Source organism: Scardinius erythrophthalmus (genome assembly GCF_964197995.2).
Source record: "Scardinius erythrophthalmus genome assembly, chromosome: 10".
Lineage (NCBI taxonomy): Eukaryota > Metazoa > Chordata > Actinopteri > Cypriniformes > Leuciscidae > Scardinius > Scardinius erythrophthalmus.
The window spans coordinates 1,629,107-1,653,368 of record NC_138230.1 but is presented as its reverse complement, the minus strand read 5'-3'; the positions used below and the strand labels follow the sequence as shown (position 1 = coordinate 1,653,368).

At 42.4% G+C, this 24,262-nt stretch overlaps 1 protein-coding gene across 1 annotated transcript in view; it reads right to left on the bottom strand.

Annotated features, from left to right (window-relative positions):
* enpp2l (ectonucleotide pyrophosphatase/phosphodiesterase 2-like) overlaps positions 1–20,056 on the bottom strand; it is a 32,003-nt gene extending 11,947 nt beyond the window's left edge. Inside the window, exons 1-22 of the mRNA XM_081377259.1 lie at positions 19,965–20,056; positions 16,971–17,067; positions 16,646–16,777; positions 16,281–16,406; positions 12,201–12,264; positions 11,559–11,656; positions 11,270–11,349; positions 10,070–10,189; positions 9,791–9,846; positions 9,208–9,273; positions 5,472–5,544; positions 5,020–5,128; positions 4,759–4,881; positions 4,244–4,275; positions 4,037–4,164; positions 3,304–3,367; positions 3,000–3,087; positions 2,668–2,837; positions 2,513–2,570; positions 1,619–1,758; positions 1,396–1,519; positions 454–531 (exon numbers count right to left, since the gene is read on the bottom strand). Of these exons, the coding sequence (XP_081233385.1) occupies positions 454–531; positions 1,396–1,519; positions 1,619–1,758; positions 2,513–2,570; positions 2,668–2,837; positions 3,000–3,087; positions 3,304–3,367; positions 4,037–4,164; positions 4,244–4,275; positions 4,759–4,881; positions 5,020–5,128; positions 5,472–5,544; positions 9,208–9,273; positions 9,791–9,846; positions 10,070–10,189; positions 11,270–11,349; positions 11,559–11,656; positions 12,201–12,264; positions 16,281–16,406; positions 16,646–16,777; positions 16,971–17,067; positions 19,965–19,982 (2,044 nt within the window). The 5' untranslated portion in view covers positions 19,983–20,056. The remainder of the gene's footprint in view (positions 1–453; positions 532–1,395; positions 1,520–1,618; positions 1,759–2,512; positions 2,571–2,667; positions 2,838–2,999; positions 3,088–3,303; positions 3,368–4,036; positions 4,165–4,243; positions 4,276–4,758; positions 4,882–5,019; positions 5,129–5,471; positions 5,545–9,207; positions 9,274–9,790; positions 9,847–10,069; positions 10,190–11,269; positions 11,350–11,558; positions 11,657–12,200; positions 12,265–16,280; positions 16,407–16,645; positions 16,778–16,970; positions 17,068–19,964) is intronic.
* Positions 20,057–24,262: the final 4,206 nt, after the last annotated feature.

The window sequence follows — 24,262 nt, the reverse complement described above, 5'->3', positions numbered from 1 at the left end:
CTGTCAATAATTTTGTTTAGGCTTGATGTTTATAATAAATACTGTTTATAATAAATGCTACTATAATTTATGTTGGTTTTATACTTTGATTTTTCATTTTCATTCAAGCAGAAATCATGATTACGATTAAAATATGATTTATCATGCAGAACAGTTAATCACAAATGCAAAGCACAGTTCATAATGCACAAGTACGTTCGCACATTTCTGAATTATTTTATGCATATGAATTGATCATCATTGTGTGTGTGTGTGTGTGTGGATTGCTCTGGATCTGTGCCTGCTTTCAGACTTTCCTCCAGGTGTTTCTTCTTAAACTGACGTTGTTTTTAGCCAATCAGATCTTTCAAACGCCTCACTCAATGTTTTTCTGCCAATGTGAATCAGCTCATGCACTTGTGAATCATATTGAATCAAATTAATTTTGAGAATATTTATCAGCATCAGACTCACTCTTGAAGGCAGGATACATGGGAACTGTGTTGGAGATGAGTGAGGCTTCATATCTGGATTCAGCCGTAACAGAGAAATCTGCACAGAAACCAACATCAGTCCTTTAGCATGCATGAAACACGTGTGTCAGCTTTACCTGGAACTCGGACATTCCTCATTTAAGGGTAAACCATTGTTGCGGCTTTCAGACAAGTTGAGAGAAAAAATAAAATAAAATACACATTAAGTCTTTGTATTATTCATTATGTGCATCTGTAGATTCCAATTACAATACATATCTTTAAAGGCGGTTTCCACAAATCGAGTTCTTTCTCCACTTCAGCATCACTTGTATCCACCAAAACTTACAGTTTTTTTCCTTTCTATATTCCGAAGGTTTTTACTGAGGGGATTTTTCATATATCTTTCGCCTGATTATATTTTTAACATTTTACTCCTAAAACATGGTGAAAATGTATTTTTTTCTGTCTGTTGACAGTATTTCGTTATTTATGGAGTGATAAAGAGACAAATCCAAAATCCCCTCTGTAAAAACATTTAACTCTAATAAGTCAACAAAATTAAACAAGAAATTTGAAACTGGCTTCATCCAATGTTCATATTAATGTTCTGGAAGTTTATGCAAATTATTGCATATTTAGTCAAAAAAATGCCTTTTGCATTTTTAAACATTTAAAATTTTAGAAAACTTGTAATACAAAACAACTGTTGTAATGTACTTAATAAATCAATTATAAGTAGTGAAGTATTTAATAATTAAGTAAAACTTAAGTAATTATAAACAATTAATAAACTGGGGACATTATGGTGATATCAGATAGTTAAGAGTTTTACCCTGTTCATCTGTGGTGTTTAGCCTTAAATCAGACATCATTTGGCTTCTTTTTTATATTCAGTGTCATAAAATAACCGCTAAGAACAAGAGAAGTGTGTGTGACTGACCCGGCGGGTAGAGGAACGCGTGTGTGATGCCGGACTCCTGGCTGTACGTGTTGCATGTGTGTGTGAGCTCGAGACGAGGATCCGCTCTCACACACTCGCTGGACGACACTGCTGCCACCTCCACCTGCACACACACACACACACACACTGAAACACTGAAGCGGCTCAGAGGAACGTGTGTGTGTGTGTGTGTGTGTGTGTGTAAACGCAGTGGTTTGTGCACCTGTGCTGTCAGCGTGAACTCGCTCCACAACGGCATGTTGATGGCGTGACTGAAGCCGCTGCAATAATCGGACTGACACAGCAGTGTGTACGACGTCTGGAAGAGAACAGCTGGACGACCGAACGGCAGGTGTGTGACGTCTGCACACACACACACACACACACACACACACACACACACACACACACACACACACACACACACACACACACAATCAAGAGATTCATGAATGCTTCTTTTTTTAAAGAAGTGAAAGAACTTAAAAAAATTAAAGTGTAGAAAAAAAGTAACAGAAGTTTAATTTTACTGTAAAGCAAATGTACCGAACAAAATATATATATATATATTTGATACAAAATTGGTATTTTCCTAAATAATGTGGACTAAAATAGCTAGAAAATCAAAGCTGTAAGCCTAACCAAGTCTTGTTTTTACAGTGTTTTTGCCAAATTTGCAGTTGATATCACAAAAATTGAGCCGCTAAAAGGTTTTAAACTATTGTTTCCGTGGTAATGCTATGTCCAAATTCAAAAAGGGTTTTTATGATGATTGCTAAAATATGTGGGAAAAAAGGAAATAAAAAAAGGTTAAAGGTGTATTTTTTCAAGGTTTTTGGTTAAAGGAAGAGGTCTCCTCTTCTCTAGCTATACTGTATATATATATATATATATATATATATGTATATATATATATATATATATATAGTGACAAAATTCAAAGCAAATGCTAAGAATACTAGTGATAATACATTATTACACATATAATACAAATACATTATATTACATAAACAAAGCAAATGATATTATTTAATTGAATTATTCCTGTCCCTGCATCCCATCATCACATGACCTGTTATTACGGATGAGAACGTGTGAAACTGAAACAGATCTTAACTGTTCGACGGTCCATCAGCCGCAGGAGGAAACGTCTGGGAACTTTCTTCAATGTTGTTCTGTGAACGAGAAGAGACTCAACCCACTGACCTGTAGAGAACACGTGTGTTTGTGTGTGTGTGTGTGTGTGTGTGTGTGTGTGTGTGTCACACTGACCTCATCATCACAATTACAGCTCAGGTCATGGGTCACTTCAGAGGGCGGGGCTAAAGGCGTTGGTGATGTCACTTCCTCTGGCTGAGTAGGAGTATATGTAGGGTTTCTCAACATGTCATTCAGACTGCCGTGTGTCCCGTTATTAGGGGCTGGAGTTAAACCCAGCAGATCTACAAACACACAAACACACACACACACACACACACACACACACACACACACACACACACACACACACACACACACACACACACACACACACAGATGCTGCATGAATCTGTCATGGTTCTCATGATCTAATACTCTTAATAAACACGTCAGGATTTACTCACCACACATGACGTTATACAGTTCAATGTTCTCAAAAACAGGCACTTGTGTCTTGAAATTGAAGCTTGGTCCAAATCCCATAAAGATAGTCTATGAGAAAAACACAATGGAAACATTCATGGATGGATGGAGAGACAGATCCATAGATAGGTATATAGAATGATAGATATAACGAACGAACGATGGATAAAATTGATTTGAATAACATATATAGATGAATGAATTGTTTGATTGACTGAGATAGACTGATAGACTGACTGACTGACAGATTGATTGATTGATTGATTGATTGATTGATTGACTGACCTGCATGCTGCTGATCTTGTTGTCAAACCCATGATCTCCAAAGTAGCCGCAGGTAGCAGGTGTTCTGCTCTCAAACACAAACATATTAAAACATCACTTGAGCTCAACTTCACACGTCTTGTCTGCTAAAATGGCTTTTTGTGAAAAAATTGTATTTGTTGTTAAATGATGACCAGAGTACTGACTAAAGGGCTGTTTACACGACACCGTTTTCAACTAAAAACGTAAAACTTATGTGTTTTGGCCATTCGTTTACACGACAACAGAGTTTTGGGTGCCTGAAAACGCAAAGTTTTGAAAAAGTGCAAGTCATACTACTTTTAAACAACAAAAACGCAATTCTCTGAAGACGCTGACATCATGCACATGCGTATTAAGTGTTCACTCTATAGTGTTTCATCGCCATCTACTGGCCTGGCAGCAGAATACAGGGGGTTTTAGTCAGATCGGTGTGAATGGGGATCATTTTGACAATGGTGTCGTCTGTATGCGGAAAACCCAAATGAAAAACGTCTCCATTTTAAGCATATCGTTGTCGTGTAAACGTACCCTAAAGCATTACTAGTAACACTTGTTTACTTGTTTAAAGATGCCAAGCACACATACTCAGTTTTTTTTTAAGTGTTGACTATGATATACTTGTGTTGTTTTCATATAAAGCTAACTGGGTCACTTCTAGTGCGGAACGGTCTCAAATACACACACACACACACACACACACACTGGTACTCACATGGCCACGTGCCACTTCCGGTCCATGAGCAGGTGCACGTCCTCGATGCGTCTGTTGTTGGCGTAGTGCAGGCGTTTGGGCAGGTGCTGCTTCAGGTACGGCTTGAAGTGCTGATTGGGCATCTTACACTGAAACGGAATGGGTCAAAGGTCACATGATGCAAAATGCACAAATACAACAGTGGTTTTGTGTGATTTATATACTTACTGTTAAATTAGCTACAATCTCCTTCGGATTGTCTGAAACAGGAAGAGATACGTCAATAAAATCAGCCATGTAAAGGTTTTAGAAGTATCGACTTCCTCTGAAACTGAAGTAAAGTACTTAATTGACACTGTTTTGAAGAATGAACACTTTCCTAGAATACTACTGAAACTGAACATCTGTACTCGAGGAAAAACATCCTGCTGTACCATATGTAACTGCTGTATACATTGTGGAAATTGTGACTTTAATGCAAGTTGAGAAAAAATGGTTTAATATTTAATACTTCGGGTTGTTTTACTTGTAGAAACTATTTACCATCATTCATATGTGTTTTGGCTCAATAATTTGGTAATTTGAAGTAAATTCGGACAGTTTCCATACTTTGTTAGCAAAATTGCTGAAGAATGTCTCTACAAATTCAGAGAAACGTTCTCAAAAGGTTAAATAGTTTAAAAAAACTGTATTAGTCTGTAGTTTTTATAATTATTTTAACTTAGATAAATGCATGAACTCACATGGTGTGTTGGCAGTTTTAGGGCCGATTCTACCGGAGGATCCTGGTGTTAATGTGATGGCATCAACATCGAGTCCGTAAGAGCCCAAATACTCTGTTCGTTCACAGTGAGATTCCTCCATCCCTGAACACAAAGACATGGAGAATCTGCCATTAAACGAGCAGTGAGATCCGAGTCTTACCAGGCCATCATACATTAGATTAGAAGTTTAGGGCAGAATCTGAGGTATTTATTTCTCACTGTAGATTATAACATACGTACCGTGATCGCCCACCAGCATGACATTCACACAGCGATGGAGGTTCATCTGTTTCAGCCCGTTCATCAGCTGACCAATGATGTTATCGATCTTCCTAAGCGTGTTATCCAGCTGTCCCAACACACACACATGCAGTCAAAACACTCTCAAACGGGTGTTTGGCCATGAGCAGGAGTGTAAAGTACGTCATTACTACTGATATGAAGAATTTACACTTCACTAGAATACTATTAAAAATGACAACCAAATTCACGCACAGTAAGTCTTCTTTTGAAACGTTTGTTCATTCATTAGTATTGTAAACAGGGCTGTAGACTTGATCTTGACTGATACACTTGGTAGCAAGTACACTAGTCATCTTCAAGCATCTATTCTCAGAGTTAAAACCAATGTCATATTTACCCTCGTCTAAATGTCAGATACTAATCAAAGTGTGTGTGTGTGTGTGTTTCACCTCGTTGCTCAGCGGGCCCAGGATGTGTCCGTACGTATCCGGCTGTTCCGAGTGGACAGCGTAGACATACGGCCTGGAAAAACACACCACACACAACTTAATGTGCAAAATAAACTTTAGCAGAGAGAGAGCTGATACTGACAGAGACAGAAACACCACTATACTACTATATACAACACACTTTATTAAAGGCACAGATAAATGTGACACTTATTATAATGGGTTTATTTGAAGATTGTTATAAGTTAACTTAAATTTAAAGCCTATAAATGTTAAAAATTATGGTGGCTACCCTTTTTTTTTAACGATTCAGTCCAGTTTGGTGAACTTGTTTGAAAGAATGATTCATTCACGAACCTGACATCACTACAAGCAATTGGGCGTGCCATAATTTGCTGGTCCGAGAGTGCCAGCTTTGGTTAAATCGTACAGTGATCAGGGATGCTGACCAGGCATCCCAGCTGGACTCCCCTATCTCTCCCTCTGGCTTATTTGGTTCTGCAGTGGATAGCTTCACAGCATCCCAGAAGTCATCACAATCCATGCGCCACTTTCTGCAGAAGAGGGCCATTACATCTGTTGCTTCTAGTCACCCTAAGTCATCATCGATTCAAAAACACACCAAGCCAGCTCCCGCACCGTGTTCAGCCCAACGAAAGGCTGAACTCTTTTAAGAGGTGAAGAAGGTGAAGAAGGTAAAGCACTATCCATTTCCCATTCCCCATTTTCCATTTCCCCGGCCTAAGTTAGTGCTGGATCCTGAGCAGCCCAAGTAGCCCTGATGTCTCAGGCACAAAGAGGAAGAGGCTTTGTCTCACCAAGGTTGGACCACCCCCAAAGCGATGTGTTCACCTCCAGACCCCCTGTTCAGTTTGGGGCATTGGAGGTGCTATGTTTGTTATCGGTACTGGGTTCGTCCCACCAGTGATATGCGTGCCAAGACCTCCTTATGCTGTTATTGCGAATCAAATAAAAAAACTAAAACCTACACAAAAAGAGCATTCCTCCTCTTTTTTATCCTATTACAAGCATCAGCTCCCCGCCACGTGTGACTCTTCAACCCCTCCTCCCATCAGGAGCCAGGCTTGGGAGGCCAACCCACTCAGATTTGAGTTTTGGAAATAGTCCAACAGGGCTCCTCGCTCCAGGGGTGTGACTAACACTTCAGTCTCGGATGACAATGCTCAAGTCCTCCGAGTCGAAGTCCAAGCTCTGTTAGCAGCGGACGTTGTGGAGGAATTTCCCATGGCCCACAGCGAGTCCGGTTTCTACAACCGTTATAGACCCTCATCACAGACCATTCTTGAGATTTGCGTTCGTAGGGGTGGCTTACCAATATGTAGTCCCGCCATTCGGACTGTCTCTGGCTCCACATATTTTTACGAAATGCAAGGATTGCTGAATTACCTCGATGATTGGCTGCTCTTAGCCAAGTCGCACACTTGATCTATGCGCGCAACGATCCTTGCTCCTCAGCCATTTAGAAAGTCTGGAGTTCAAGATCAATTTAAGCAAAAGCTCGCTATCCCCTACCCAACGCATCTTGTTTCCATGGGGCAGTCTTCAATTCGACCCAGATGTGGGCGTGGATTTCGCCGGAGCTCCTGAAAATTCAGAGGCTGGCGGCATCATTTAGAAGTGGGGACTACTTCCCCTTGAAAACATTTCAGAAGCTACTGGGCCTTATGGCAGAAGCCTCCTCATTAGTTCCCTTGGGCCTGCTACATATGCGGCCACTACAGCATTGGCTGTCCCACGAAGTCCCACGAAGGCCGCCTCATCCTCAGGGAGAACCACAGTTGCACCAAGACCTTGGTCCCCTTGAAATCACCCAATCTGTATCAGTTGGGGGTGAAAGTTCCAGTCAGAACTCATGGGGCACCATGTTCTGGTCCGGTTGGGCAATACGACAGTGGTCCACATAAATCACCAAGGGGGTCTTAGGTCCCACCCGCTGAACAGGCTGGCGTGCTGTCTCCTCCTGTGGGCACAGAGCAACCTTTGCTCAGTAACAACAGTTTATGTGCTAGGATCCATTAACAGCTGAAGCGAAACAGTCCACCACCAAGGGAACTGAGCCTCCACCCCCAGACGGTTCGCATGATCTGGAGCTTTTTCAGGCATGCGGAGGTGGACCTCTTTACTTTGGAAGAGAACTCCCACTGCCCCAAAATTTCTTGAAGGAAAGGGATGCATTAGCCCACAGGTGGCTCTGCTCCCTCAGGCCATCAACTGATTCAGGGAGGACAGATTCTTAATTTTGCTGGTGGCACCACTGTGGTAGAACCAGCCGTGGTTCCCAGGGATAATTAGGCTGCTGTCGGCAGATCCATAGCCAATCCCGCTGAGGGGGGACCACCTTTTCCAGGCGGGAGGGGCAATTTGGCATCCCTAACCCGAGTGGTGGAACCTCCATCTGTGGCCTCTCGACGGGAGCCTTCAGGTCTTTCCCGAGAGGTCATGAACACGATCTCTGAGGTTAGGGCACCTCCTCCAGGTATCTTTATGGCCAAAAAATTGTTTATCTTATCCAGCTGGTGTTCAGCTAAGGGTGTAGACCAGGGGTCACCAAACTCGGTCCTGGAGGGCCACTGTCCTGCAGAGTTTAGCTCCAACCAGCTCCAACTTGAACTTCTTGAATGTTTTTAATATGCCTAGTGAGACCTTAATTAGCTGGTTTAGGTGTTTAATTGGGGTGGAGCTAAACTCTGCAGGACAGTTTGGGGTTTGGGATTGGGGAGTTTGAGTCTCCACCCCTGGTCTCCATGGCCCTCCAGGACAGAGATTGGTGACCCCTGGTGTAGACCATCTATTTGCCTCTCTCGTTGAAGACCACTCTTAGGACTTTCCAAGGACTTGCAGTGCCCTATTGGAGTGAAGGGAACACTCTACCAGGGGAATGGCGTCTTCGTAGGCTTGGACTAGCGGAGTGTCCGGCTGGTTCTTGGCATCCATCTTTACCAGGTTCTACAACATAGACACCCCTTTACTATAGCGAAAACACTCTGGTTACTAAAGGTTCCCTGAGATGATGGGGATCAGCGCTCCATCAGTCGAAAAAGTCTGACAAAATTCAGCGCGACATAAATAGGCAGTCGGCCCTGTCCATTTGTACAGATGTGAACCAATCAGGCTTTAGTATTTTTGTTACAGTAATCCCTATCATTGTAGTTGTCAGAATAGTTATTGTTAAAGTGTTTACTATAGTTACCTTATAGTAATCACTATAGTTATTGCTAGTTATCATTAAAATTATCACTACAGTTATCATTAATATTATCACTGTAGTTATCATTACTGTTATCGTAGTTAGTGTTATATTTATAAATATAGTTATCGTTCTTGAAGTGAACAAGCTGTTATAGTATATTTTTTTATTACAATTACAGTAATGACGATTGGGAGGCTTAAATGTCATTAAAAACAAAACTGTAGTGGTATACTAGTATAATAGTCTTAATCTTAGGCTTAATCTTCTTAATCCCCTCCATCCCAGGTTTGGGATAGGACTAGTGAGGAGATAAGGGGGAGGAGGAATGCTGGAAAACTGTCAGCGGTAAAAACTGCTGTATATATACCTCCTGATGTTAATTGAGTTGACTGGATGAGCTCTTCTCATGACAAATAGGTTCATTATCTGAACGTGCTTCTCCCGAACTTTGTTAATAAAACATCATTTTGAGAGATTCTATCATAAGAATGTTTTTTTTTCCCAGTAAGAGGTGAAATGACGCACCTCTCGTCATCAGGCAGGTGCAGCCACTGCAGAATAGTGAGAATCCTTCTCTCCAGAGGAATCACCCTACAGAGAGACAGACAGACAGACAGACAGACAGACAGACAGACATGTGTTTATTCAGGCCTTCAGAAACAATGTCTTTTCTAAGCACACACAGACAGACGTCAGAGATCTTGTTCATGAGTGGCTGATCACTTCTTCAGAACTCAAGCGAATGAAGCTCTTCAGAGAAGAACATGACGATTGGGACAGACTGAGCCACTCTGAATGACCTGTGTGTGTGTGTGTGTGTGTGTGTGTGTGTGTGTCTGAGTATGAGTGAGAGTGTCTGTGTGTGTGTGTGTGTGTGAGTGTGTGAAAGGTCTTTGTTTGAATCATGTGTTGGTTGTGTCATAAGTCTCTTGCAGTGACACTCTGAGCTTTGCTCCAAACACAGAATGCTGATTTGAGAAGAAAACCTCATTTGAAATGAAACTCTGCTGAAGAAACAGCTGATTAATCGGTAGAATGTAGAACAATATAACCATTAAGACCTGAAATCAATAATATGAAGCAGAATAAATGAAAACTGCGATCTCACCAGGGCCAGAAGAAGGTTCCCGCTTTCACGCCCTGTTTCTCTGCCGTGATCCAAATCTGAGAAGACAAACAGACAAAAACAGTTTAAAATATTAAACATGGATCCACTTCAAAATTTGCAACTAGACTTTCCATGCAAACCCAAATTGAGCTTGATAATTTATTTAGTGTTCACATGTAAAACTCAATCTTAAAATGAGATTATAATCCCTATGTGAGCTATCCTGCTGTCTCTGCTGTGATTGGCTAAGAGCCGTGTGTGGGCGGAGTCATGACTCACAGGCTGCCCCCCCCACCAGCGGTGATTGAGCTTCTCCCGGCCTCTCAGTCGGAAATGAGCTTTGAACACGGGATCATACATGGAGTTGCACACGATCCCATGAGACTCAGGATACAAACCCTGAGGAAGAACACAAGTAAAAAACGTAAAATCCTAACTCCTGCTCTTTATTGCCCTGCTTCTCCCGCTGTCGGTACGTCTTCATCACGCCACACAGGAACGCACTCTTATTCTGCAGGCAGTGTGAGGGAAGGGAAGGTTAAAGGGATAGTTCACCCAAAAATGAAACTTCGCCCATGATTTACTCACCCTCAAGCCATCCTAGGTGTATATGACATTCTTCTTTCAGAATCTGTAAAAATTCTCCTTGTAGACTCTAATTCGTGACTGGTGTTTTGTTTTGCTCTGTCCTCTGCGCTTCCATGTTCATCATGCATCAGGTCAAGTGTTATTCTTTCGCCATAAACCAATGCGTACGGCCGTCTGCTGGAAGCTAGTTATTTTACTCGATAAAGTTTTAAATATACATATTTTTCTTTATTAACCCCCTGGAGCCTGTGAAGCACTTTTATGATGGACAGATGCACTTTTATGATGGACAGATACACTTTTATGATGGACAGATGCACTTTTATGATGGACAGATGCACTTTTATGATGGATAGATGCACTTTTATGATGGATAGATGCACTAATCATGGATAGATGCACTTTTATGATGGATAGATGCACTTTTATCATGGATAGGCTAGATGCACTTTTATGATGGATAGATGCACTTTTATCATGGATAGATGCACTTTTATCATGGATAGATGCACTTTTATCATGGATAGATGCACTTTTATCATGGATAGATGCACTTTTATGACGGACAGATGCACTTTTATGATGGACAGATGCACTTTTATGATGGACAGATGCACTTTTATGATGGACAGATGCACTTTTATGATGGATAGATGCACTTTTATGATGGATAGATGCACTTTTATGATGGATAGATGCACTAATCATGGATAGATGCACTTTTATGATGGATAGATGCACTTTTATGATGGATAGATGCACTTTTATCATGGATAGATGCACTTTTATCATGGATATCATTTTCATTTTTGGGTGAACTATCCCTTTAAATTAAATGAGCTGCAGTGTGTGTGTGTGTGTGTGTGTGTGTGTGTGTGTGTGTGTCGGTACCGTGGCCAGCGTGTAGAGGTTTGGGAAGGTTTTGGACGGGTACATGGGTCTCATACGAGGGGCGTGAGTTCCACACGAAGCTACGACAGAAACACATGAAACAGTGTTAATAAGCAGCTGATGAACGAGAGACTCAGTTACGGAAGATGTGTGAACGATGAGGGAACGTTACATTCTATCATTCTTCAAACATTATGAAAACATTACTTTTGAATGTTCTCTGAGTGTTCTGAAACAAGTAACATTTAAAGAACGTGTATCTGTGTGATGCAGAGACGAGATCCTGTACTCAGTTTGTGGATGTTGGGTAAAACACTCTTTCCCTTCTTCATGTAAGAGGAGCGGAAGCCGTCGAGAGATATGATGATCAGAGGAGGACGGACGAACCTTCAACAACAACACACTGATTTACATGTATGCAGTAGCAGACGCTTTTACACAGTGCAGTTAGTCACAGCTGAAGCAGATTCAGATTCATGATGACTTGATTCTGCATTGAAACAGTGTGTCGGTCCAGAAGCTCTCAGAGTGAACGAGACACACAGATGATTCACTACAGACACACACAGCTTTGTTTATGTGATTTGTGAGGACATTCCATAGACGTAATGTTTTTTATACTGGACAAACTGTACACTATCCCCTTACACTGCCCCTATCCCTAAACCTACCCATCACAGGAAACATTCTGCATTTTTACATTTTTAATAAAACACTGCTTAGTATGTTTTTAAAGCCATTTGAAATATGAGGACTCAGGAAATGTCCTCATAAATCATGTTCAAGTTGTAATACCAGTGTAATACCCATGTCATTATACAAATTTGTGTCCTCACAAATCACATAAACAAGAGCACACACACACACACACACACACACACACACACACACACACACACACACACACACACACACAGATGATGTCACTCACCCTGCAGGGCATTCTGGGCTCTGAATCTCCTCACAGTCGCCCTCCAGCCACGAGCTCTCGCCTGCTACACACACACATTGTTTTGAAAACTTCAGATGTGAAATGCAGTGATATGTGTGTTTGTGTGTGTGTGTGTGTGTGTGTGTGTGTTCAGGGCCATCGCTAATGAGGTGAAAGGTGGTGACAATTATAGTGCCAATTTTTATATTAGTTGCATGCCTGAGATTTAAATGAAAACCAAAAAAACATGCATCATCATCATCATCATCTTTTTCCGCTTATCCGAGTCGTGGGAGCAGCAGTCTAAGCAGAGATACCCAGACATCCCTCTCCCTAGACACTTCCTCCAGCAGTTCCAGGGGGACACCGGAGACATAATCCCTCCAGCGTGTCCTAGGTCTTCCCCGGGGTCTCCTCCCGGTGGGACGCGCCCGGAACTCCTCCCCGGGAAGTTGGCTCCTCTCGATGTGGAGGAGCAGCGGCTCTACTCTGAGCTCCTCCCGAGTGACCGAGCTCCTCACCCTATCTCTAAGGGAGCGCCCAGCCACCCTGCGGAGAAAGCTCATTTCGGCCGCTTGTATCCGGGATCTTGTCCTTTCGTCATGACCCACAGCTCATGGTGAGAGTAGGAACGTAGATTGACTGGTATTGTATCGAGAGCTTCCAGCAGCTCAGCTCCTTCTTCACCACGACAGACCGGCACATCGACCGCATTACTGCAGCAGCTGCACCGATCCGTCTGTCAATCTCCCGTTCCGTCCTTCCCTCACTCGTGAACAAGACCCCAAGATACTTGAACTCCTCCACTTGAGGCAGGAACTCTCCACCAACCTGAAGTGGGCAAGCCACCCTTTTCCGACTGAGAACCATGGCCTTGGATTTGGAGGCGCTGATTCTCATCCCAGTCGCTTCACACTCGGCTGCAAACTGTCCCAGTGCATGCTGAAGGTCCTGGTCTGATGGGGCCAACACGACAACATCATGCGCAAAGAGCAGAGATGAAATCGTGTGGTCCCCAAACCTGACCCCCTACGGCCCCTGTCTGCGCCAAGAAATTCTGTCCATAAAAATTATGAACAGAACCGGTGACAAAGGGCAGCCCTGCCGGAGTCCAACATGCACTGGGAACAAGTCTGACTTACTGCTGGCAATACGAACCAAGCTCCTGCTCCGGTCGTACAGGGACCGTACAGCCCTTAGCAAAGGGCCCCTGACCCCATACTCCCGGAGCACCCTCCACAGGCCGCCGCGAGGGACACAGTCGAATGCCTTCTCCAAATCCACAAAGCACATGTGGACTGGTTGGGAAAACTCCCATGAACCCTCCAGCACCCTGTACCCTATAGAGCTGGTCCAGTGTTCCACGACCGGGACGAAAACCACACTGTTCCTCCTGAATCCGAGGTTCTACAATCGGCCGTATTCTCCTCTCCAGTACCCTGGCTTAGACTTTCCCGGGGAGGCTGGGAAGTGTGATCCCCCTGTAGTTGGAGCACACCCTCCGGTCCCCCTTCTTGAAAAGAGGGACCACCACCCCAGTCTGCCAGCCCAAAGGCACTGTCCCCGACCACAACCACCCGGGCTGCAGTCCGCTTGGCCTGCCGGTACCTCTCCGCTGCCTCAGGAGACCCACAAGCCAGCCAGGCCCGATAGGACTATGTCTTCATATTGACAGCATTTTTGTGACAGGTCAGACTAAGAGCGGTTCACAAACCCTTTATGTTACGAATTTAAAACAAGGGCCGTGACGTCACCCAGCATGGCGTAGCCGGGGCCCCACCCTGGAGCCAGGCCCGCGGTTGGGGCGCGCATGTGAGCACATGGTGGCCGGACCTCCCCCCATGGGGCACGCCTGAAGGAGCGACGTCATTTAACTTTTAAAATAAATGTTTTACAACAACATCACCATCTTCTGTTCTATGTGGGCCTCGAATCCTCTAGCTACAGCCCTGTGTGTGTGTGTGTGTGTGTGTATGTGTGTGTGTGTGTGTGTGTGTGTATGTGTGTGTGTGTGTGTGTGTGTGTGTGTGTGTGTCTGTCTGACCTCTGCACAGTGATCTGTAGTTGGTACAGCAGTACATTGGTACATTAATAACTTATCTTATTAATTTATCCATTGAAAAAAAAACATTTCCCCAGTAAATTTAAGGTGGCAAGAGTGATACCTCTATTTAAAAAGGGGCCCAAATCTGATCCTGGAAATTTTCGCCCTGTATCTATCTTGTGTTCAATATCAAAAATTGTGGAAAGGATTATTTATGAGCAAATAGACAGTTATTTAGCAGAACATAATCTTTTATTTGACTTCCAATCAGGTTTTAGAAAGGCCCATTCCACTGATACCTGCCTGCTTTATCTTACAGACTTTATTAGAGAAGAGGTAGAGAAGGGGAATTATTGTGGCATGGTGTTAATAGACCTTCAAAAGGCCTTTGATACGGTTCAGTATGATGTCCTTTTGAACAAACCAAAAGCCCTAGGATTTTCTCCAGCATCTCTTCAGTGGGTGAGGTCATTCCTGGTGGACAGAGAACAGGTGGTAGATGTGGAAGGGACCTTGTCCTCACCACTTAAATTAACTTGTGGAGTTCCCCAGGGGGGTATTTTGGGTCCTCTCTTTTTTTTATTATATGTTAATGATATGCCGTCAGCTATAGACTGTAATTTGTTTTTATTTGCAGATGACTCAGCTATTCTAGTCTCTCATAAAGACAAATCAGAGGTGGAAAGGCTGCTTAGTTCAGAACTCCTTAACCTCAGTGTTTGGCTAACAGACAACAAGCTGTCTCTCCACCTTGGCAAAACAGAGTCAATTCTTTTTGGGTCCAGAGATAAACTGAAAAAGGCTATGGGGTTTAGGGTAGTCGTGGGTAATGTTGAAATTACAGCCAAGGAAGCAGTTACTTACTTGGGCTGTATACTAGATAACAAATTATCAGGTGAGCTTATGGCCCGAAAAATTATTTCAAAGGTAAGCCAAAGGACTAAGTTCCTAGCAAGAATATCCAGTAAGAATAACCTCTTAGATAGTAAAACCTTAAAAATCCTGGCTGATGCGCTTGTTCAATGTCATCTGGACTATGCCTGTACATCTTGGTATACAGGCATTACTAAAGGTCTTAAAGACAAGCTACAGATCTGTCAAAATAAACTAATCAGAGTGATTCTTAAATTAAATCCTAGAACTCATCTTCTTTCTCACCATTTTTCCAGTCTTGGGTGGCTTAGAGTGGAGGAGAGGGTTTCTCAACTTCTCAACGAAATCCTTGAAGTAGTAGGAATACTGTTTTGTCTGTTTGTGTGTTTGTTTGTCTATTTGGGAATTTAGTCATTGTTTTTTTTTTTTATTGTGTTTTTATTAGCTTTATTTTATTTGTATTTTTTATGCTTCCTTTCTTTATTGTCCTCAATGTTGTTAGTCCATGTACTGTTATACATTTTCCATCATAAGGACCACAATGGAAACAAGCCTATGGGCTTTTTTGTGTTTTTATCCTTTTGAACACTTCGTGTTGATTGTTGTTGTTCAATAAAGTTTTCATTCATTCATTCAGTCTCCTCTCTGCAGTGAGTGAGTGAGTGTGTGTGTGTGTTTGTGTGTGTGTGTGTGTGTGTGTGTGTGTGTGTGTGTGTGTGTGTGTGTGTGTGTGTGTGCGTGTATGTGTGCGTGTGTGTGTGTGTGTGTGTGTGTGGCTGACCTCTGCACAGTGATCTGTAGTTGGTACAGCAGTCTCCTCTCTGCAGTGAGTGAGTGTGTGTGTGTTTGTGTGTGTGTGTGTGTGTGTGTGTGTGTGTGTGTGTGTCTGCCCTCTGCACAGTGATCTGTAGTTGGTACAGCAGTCTCCTCTCTGCAGTGTGTGTGTGTGAGTGTGTGTGTGTGAGTGTGTGTGCGTGTGCGTGTGCGTGTGTGTGTGTGTGTGTGTGTGTTTGTGTGTGTGTCTGACCTCTGCACAGTGATCTGTAGTTGGTACAGCAGTCTCCTCTCTGCAGTGTGTGTGTGTGAGTGTGTGTGTGTGAGTGTGTGTGCGTGTGCGTGTGCGTGTGTGTGTGTGTGTGTGTTTGTGTGTGTGTGTGTCTGACCTCTGCACAGTGATCTGTAGTTGGTACAGCAGTCTCCTCTCTGTAGACAGTCGTCTGAACACTGACAGGCGTAATCATCGTTCCGGATCTCTCCACAGCGCTGCTGCGAACACTCAAACCCTCCCGCTGAACACACACACACACACACACACACACACACACACACACACACACACACACACACACACACACACACACACACACACACACACACACACACAGGCACAGAAAAAAGAAACCAGAGGATTCAAGGATTAGGCTAATTTACATTCACGGTTCTCTGATATCTTTTTTCATTTTAAATGATTTAACTGAAGCATATAGTTGTGGTGTCAGAAAGGTGTGTGTGTGTGTGTTCCTCTCACCTGTCTTCAGACACTGCTGGTCGAAGTCGGAACAGCAGCTCAGGTACGTCTTACACAGGTTATCACACCTGCAGCTCGGTGGCTCCGCCTCCTTCAGCTCGAAACAACGACCCTGACACGACCCCGAGAAATCTGACACACACACACACACACAGACACACACACACACACACACACACACACACACACACACACACACACACACACACACACACACACACACACACACACACACACACACACACACAGTGGTTCGTCAGGCTGGTGCCACACACACACACACACACGGGTGATGATGAACACAGACACGTGACGGCAGTCTGACCTCTGATTGGTGGAGGAGCGTCGTCCACTTCTCCTGACGACTGACCGGCCTGGAACACGTACGCCTCACACACAGCCAGCGCCAGCACACACACCACCTGACACACACACACACACACACACACACACACACAAAATCCACAATTTTAAAAATGTTTTAGAGCTTGGCCTAACTAGAATGAAAATGTATATTTGTTATAAAAATAGAGATTTTATTAATTTCCATAAGTTTTCCAGGTAAAGAAATCTTTAAAAAAAACTACTTTTAAAATGTGGATTCTGTAAAAATCCATTTTCCACGACCGTGTGAATCCTGGTTCTTCATAGACAAATTTGTTTCAGGGGTGAAATAAAAGAGGGAAGCTGTTTAATTTTTGTTGTTTTAGCTGATTTTATAGCTTGTTTTGTTTAAATGATTTTAAAACATCTTAAGGTCTTAAAGGTTAACTAGTGGCCCTGGATGAGGCCCGAAGGCTTACTGGCAGTGATGGGGTTAAGTGTGTGTATGGGGTTAAGTGTGTGTTCAGGGTTAAGTGTGTGTTCAGGGTTAAATGTGTGTTCGGGGTTAAGTGTGTGTATGGGGTTAAGTGTGTGTTCAGGGTTAAAAGTGTGTGTTTAGGGTTAACAGTGTGTGTTGAGGGTTGTACAGGGTTAAGTGTGTGTACGGGGTTAAGTGTATGTACAGGGTTAAGTGTGTGTTCAGGATTAAGTGTGTACGGGGTTAACGGTGTGTGTTCAGGGTTAACAGTGTGTGTTCAGGGTTAAGTGTGTGTACAGGGTTAAGTGTGTGTACAGTGTTAAGTGTGTGTACAGGGTTAAGTGTGTGTTCAGGGTTAAGTGTGTGTACGGGGTTAAGTGTGTGTACAGGGTTAAGTGTGTGTACAGGGTTAAGTGGCTACGGGGTTAAGTGTGTGTTCAGGATTAAGTGTGTGTACGGGGTTAACGGTGTGTGTTCAGGGTTAAGTGTGTGTACGGGGGTTAAGTGTGTGTACGGGGTTAAGTGTGTGTTCAGGGTTAAGTGTGTGTACAGGGTCAAGTGTGTGTATGGGGTTAACGATGTGTGTTCAGGGTTAACGGTGTGTGTTCAGGGTTAAGTGTGTGTACAGGGTTAAGTGTGTTCGTGGTTAACAGTGTGTGTTCATGATTAAGTGTGTGTTCAGGGTTAACGGTGTGTGTACAGGGTTAAGTGTGCATAAGTGGTTAACAGTGTGTGTTCATGATTAAGTGTGTGTTCAGGGTTAACAGTGTGTGTTCAGGGTTAAGTGTGTGTACAGGGTTAGATGTGTGTACAGTGTTAAGTGTGTGTACCGGGTTAAGTGTGTGTACAGGGTTAAGTGTGCATAAGTGGTTAACAGTGTGTGCTCATGATTAAGTGTGTGTTCAGGGTTAACAGTGTGTGTACAGGGTTAAGTGTGTGTACAGTGTTAAGTGTGTGTACGGGGTTAAGTGTGTGTTCAGGATTAAGTGTGTACGGGGTTAACGGTGTGTGTTCAGGGTTAACAGTGTGTGTTCAGGGTTAAGTGTGTGTCCGGGGTTAACAGTGTGTGTTCAGGGTTAACAGTGTGTGTAAAGGGTTAAGTGTGTGTTCAGGGTTAAGTGTGTGTACGGGGTTAAGTGTGTGTACAGGATTAAGTGTGTGTACAGGGTTAAGTGTGTGTAAGGGGTTAACGGTGTGTGTACGGGGGTTAAGTGTGTGTACGGGGGTTAAGTGTGTGTACGGGGTTAAGTGTGTACGGGGTTAAGTGTGTGTTCAGGGTTAAGTGTGTGTACAGGGTTAAGTGTGTGTATGGGGTTAACGGTGTGTGTTTAGGGTTAAGTGTGTGTACAGGGTTAAGTGTGTGTATGGGGTTAACGGTGTGTGTACGGGGGTTAAGTGTGTGTACGGGGGTTAAGTGTGTGTACGGGGTTAAGTGTGTACTGGGTTAAGTGTGTGTTCAGGGTTAAGTGTGTGTACAGGGTTAAGTGTGTGTATGGGGTTAACGGTGTGTGTTCAGGGTTAACGGTGTGTGTTCAGGGTTAAGTGTGTGTACAGGGTTAAGTGTGTACGTGGTTAACAGTGTGTGTTCATGATTAAGTGTGTGTTCAGGGTTAACGGTGTGTGTACAGGGTTAAGAGTGTGTACGTGGTTAACAGTGTGTGTTCATGATTAAGTGTGTGTTCAGGGTTAAGTGTGTGTCATTTCCTCATCTGATCATCAGACACACTTCAATCTGATCGTGAGAATGACATCATCAAGCACTTACTGACCCATAGAGCGTTCTTACAGTAACGCTAATAGAACGTTCGTTCAATATTATCTAATCTTTAATGATGATCTCAAAGCATTTGCACAAAAACATTATTAAACATCGTTCATGAAACGTTTTAGTTCGTCTGACGTTTTTTAAATGTTACTTGTTTCAGAACGTTCAGAGAACATTCAAAAGTAACGTTCCATAATGTACGAATGATACAATGAAATGTTTCCTGAACGTTCGCAAGAGAAAACATAAAAAATGGACGTTCTGAACATTCGGAAAAACATCCTGCGTACCTCATTTAAACATATTTACATATTATTTGCGGTTTTACTGCCTCTGAATAATGACTATAATAATACAAAGTTTAATGCAATCTGACTGAATTTCATATACTTTTATATAACTTGAATGAATACGGATCTTACAGAAGAATATAAATAGACATTAATAAGATGCATTAATAATGACAGTGATTTCTGTAATGACATGCTCAGTCATTTAATATTAAAACAGGCTTTTGCATGACTTGTATTGTGTATGAATTGTTGTTCTGGAGAAGTGAACACACTGGACAGTTCAATAGTTTGTATTTACACACCAGCTTGCGAAATCTGACCTGCAAAGCGACGCACACAGAACAAACCCAATTTATTACAAAACTCATCAACTAACATCTGAGACACTTCTTCCATTGCTCGCCTCGAGTCAACGCGCATTATTACCGCAGAGAGAAAGTGTTATCATCGCAATCTTACCAGTTTTCCCACGCTCATGATTTAATGTTAATCCTGCTGAATGATCTCAGAGCTCCGCTGCTGCTGCGCGCGCTCGTGCGTCTCTGGTGCTCGTGACCCAGCGCGCGACCGCAGACGTCCACTGCGCATGCGCGGAGAATGCGCGGGAGCTCTCGGTCTCTGAGGCGATACGGCGAATAGAGCGGCAGATAAGATTAGTTATTTCATCGACCCAAAAGTCATCTAAAGTGTGAGAACTGATATTATAACACATTTTAATTATTTTATATATTTAGTTAAGCGATTGTGCCGTTTGAAGGCGGGTTAATCAGTGTGTTTCGGGTAAACTGAGCTGCTCTGACATGCCGAAGATTCCCAGAAAAACTCATCAGGAAAGAGGAAGGAGCTCCAACATGCAGAGGTTTTCTTGGAAAACTGTTCATCCATCTTGTAACGCAATAATGATGAGACAAGTGTGTGTTTTAACTGTCCTCAGGCGTGTTCCCGCACACACTGATGATTGACAGATTGTTTTGAAGCTGACGGCCTCTGATTGGACGATTTCAACATCATCCTGCCTTCCACTGGTGGAGGCTGGATTGTGTCCCAAATTATGTACTATGCACTATGTACTTAACTGTGTAGCTCAATGTAACCGTGTAGCGTATGAATTTTATATGGTTATTATTTCACATTTAACATTTGTTCAGTCTGCTAGCCCCGCCCCCTCCGCTACGACAGTTGAGTGCATGAAGTGTCCAAAATTGCTTGTTTTTCGGGTTAATTAAGTGCATCATCAGTCCAGGTGTTTAAAGTGCACTTTTTCTTTTTGGAATTTTCTGTATGAACACACCAACCTCACAGTATTTTTACTAACAAATAACATATAGTGCATATATATGAGTATGAGGACTCAAACCTAGAGAGTGGTAAAGTATAGTAGCATCCTAAATGACGCACTTATACACTACTATGTACGTATACACTATGTACTCATCCGTGTAGTGAAAATTTTATAAGGATATTTTGTCCTTCCCCTACGTAATTAAAGCTTCAACAGTTGTAATAGTGTACTAATACTTAAGGACATTTCACATCAACAACGTAATAATATCATTGTAATAGTATCATTGTGTTTATTATAAGCGTGTGGAGTTTCCGTCTCTGTTTAAAATGCATACGCTATTTAAAGCTGGGGTAGGTAAGAATGGTCTAAAAAAATATTTTTCTAATTTGTTTAAACTTTATGTATATATCAATACATAATTAAAATTTAAGTATTCTGAAAAAGAAAGTATAAAAATCGAGTGTATGTAGACCTCTAACGACTGTTTTAAAGACAGCTCATTATTTCCATTCACTCCACCCTCTCCCTTCTGGGGTCCTTCCAAAGCCACGCCCCCAAAACACATGAACGCGCGACTCCGACAGCTGAGCTGGAAGACGCATCATTTACCTGAGACAAGCGGAGAGGAAGGAGCGCAGTGCATGTAGCATCATGTCAGAATCACATGTAATAAAAAAAATCTAATTTTATCATTATGAATATAAACAAATAAGATGTATTTTAGTAGCCTACTCACTATCAAGCTATCACATCGATATTGGTAAAGTTTAAAATATATATTTTTTGATTCGCTAACGAGCTAGTTATAACTATAAGGCAAAGCTAAAAACAGGTTGCATTGATACACGTTTTTCCATTTCCATTAGTTGCACTGTGATGAAGATGAATTTCGTGTAAGATTCATAACATATAACGTTAGGCCTACTAGCTGTTAAACATGTATTTTGTTATGTAAAGTTCCCCCCACAGCGGAGCCTGCCGTGAACGCGCAGGCTAGTAAACATGCAGGGTCACCGATGACGACGGATAAACAGTTATGGCACATTCACTGGTAGGGACGAAATGCTTTACACTGACTGGCCTGCCCATACTTTGACTACAAACTTGGTCCTCAAATCATTACATATTATGCAATACATGTAATGTAACTTTATAACGTTACACTCTTTCTATGAGTTATAAATAGCTAGTAAGATAATATAACGGTAACTAACGTTGCAGTAGGCTATGTAAATAATTATTCTAGCGATATGTAATGCTAAATAAGGTTTGCTAGAACATTATTTTAGCAACATGACAAGCCAGTGAATTAGCAGGTTTCAATTGTTGCTTTGCACAGTGCGTGACATTTTATCTGTATGTTGTTATGCGGCTAGAGTTTTAACACATGGGCTCCGACGGGCTTGTTTATCGTCATCGGTCTTTTTCCGTTTACCTGTCTTTGTTGTATGAGCAGGTTCCACTCGAGAAATTGGCAGTTTTGGTTGTTTGTCCGCCATTAGCACAGCTGCTCGGCACACCGGCAATCTTTATTTTGAATGACGGTACGCGCTGTGCAAGAGAGGGGCGATCAGCGCGTACGCGAACTTGATTGACACTGCTAAGACACTCCTCCTGGCTCTCAAGCAATCAAAGGCATCTGATTGGTTCTTTACACTCGGACCGAGTGGCAGTGATTGGTCAGAGTTTTTACTGTCCTGCAGCTGCTACAGAGGTCTGATTGTTTTCATTCCTTTTTCTGAACACATAATGTATTGACTACTCTCGGGATGGAAGGACCATTTCACCCAGTATAAAAAAAAGTGTTTCTGAACAGGATTACCTACCCTAGCATTAAACTCGGGTCGATTCTGATTGGCTGTCTATGTTTTTATCGTTCTTCAGCTGGAAAAAAATCATTCTGAAAGTGATTCCAACGATATTGTTCGAGTTGTAGCATGGACTCGCTATTTTCATGGAATTAGAACGGTTTATTGTCATCCTCTTTGGTGTGAACAGGGCTTAATTATGGCCAAATTAGGAATCGCATGCTAGCATACTTCTGCTGTTTCTGCCATATATTAGAAATACTAACTACTTTCACTGTATAGAATCTGATCAAACTGTGTGAGAAAGTGTTTCATGCAATGTGCTTACTCATTATCTGATCAAAATGACAAAACTGACAGCATTTTGCGCTAAATTGGATTAAAATCACTATATTTATTTCAGAGATAATTAATGGAAGTGCTAAATCAATCTTGTGAAGTGACGAGGTAATGACACTGTAATACTACAGTTGGAAGCGCTTGTCTCTGTATACGGCACACTCTTTACAGTGAGTACACTAGTGATGCGTTCTGAACTCTGTGTTGTGTTGAGAAGCTTGTGAGTCTGTTGTTGAGTTCTGATCCGTTCTGCAGGACTCATCTGATCTCCCCTGCTGCTGTTTGAAGAGCTGGAGGCAGAATGAACGTTGACCGCAAATATTTACTCCGGTAAAAGTGCAAACGCAACAGATTTCCCACAAGTCAGAACCTGTAAAGATCCATATTGTTCCCGTCAGAGTGAGTTGGGCCTCTCTCTCTCTCTCTCTCTCTCTCTCTCTCTCTCTCTCTCTCTCTCTCTCTCTCTCTCTCTCTCTCTGATCTGTTTTCACCATGTCTTATTCCTGCACTAGAGTCTTTGAACATTTCTAGATTGAGTGGTCAGTAACTGGATTGAGTGGTCAGTAACTGAGGTGTTGGGAACTGTTGTTTCTGACCTCGTGAACCAGTTATATGACCTCTGAACTTCAGATTTTGTTCTGTTTGACGCCCACATTGATGTCAGACTGTCCTCAGGATTCAGTTACCTCACATCTCGCCAGTACACTAGTAAACAAACTGAACGATGGACTTTAAGGCAGCGGTAGGCAAACAATAAAGAGTTATGATGTTATGAATGGCTTTAATACTCACTGTTAGTGATTAATCACACCAACCTGAACCAAAACACTCACAAGTCTCGAGAATCATCCCATAATTTCATCTGTGGGTGAAGATCATTAACCAGACAAGACGACCAGATCCTCACCAGTGTAAAGGTAAATAAACTACATCACACTGTAAAAATGCAACTAAATGCTTCTTCCAATAGATGTGTGTTGATTTAGAGCATAAAAAGTTATTTTGCATGACCTGTTATTTCTTTAATTAATTTGTTAACCAGTAATCAGTCCGATCAAATAAAGATTGGATATTAAAATGTCCCTTTTATCTGTTTCGCAGGTCCTGCCTCGGGAGAAAAGGCTCTCAGCAAACTCTTTTACTTGTATACATATTTAATTGTGTGCTGTATTAGTTAGCTTTAAATCCTCAGCAGATTAATATGAGTTGTGTTGGGTTTATGCAGGAAATAGCTCAAGGAAATTACAAAATATGATGTCAACATGGCCGATGTAAATATGTACACGCACCTGCAGAGCTACAGGACTCACTTCATCTGTGGTCGG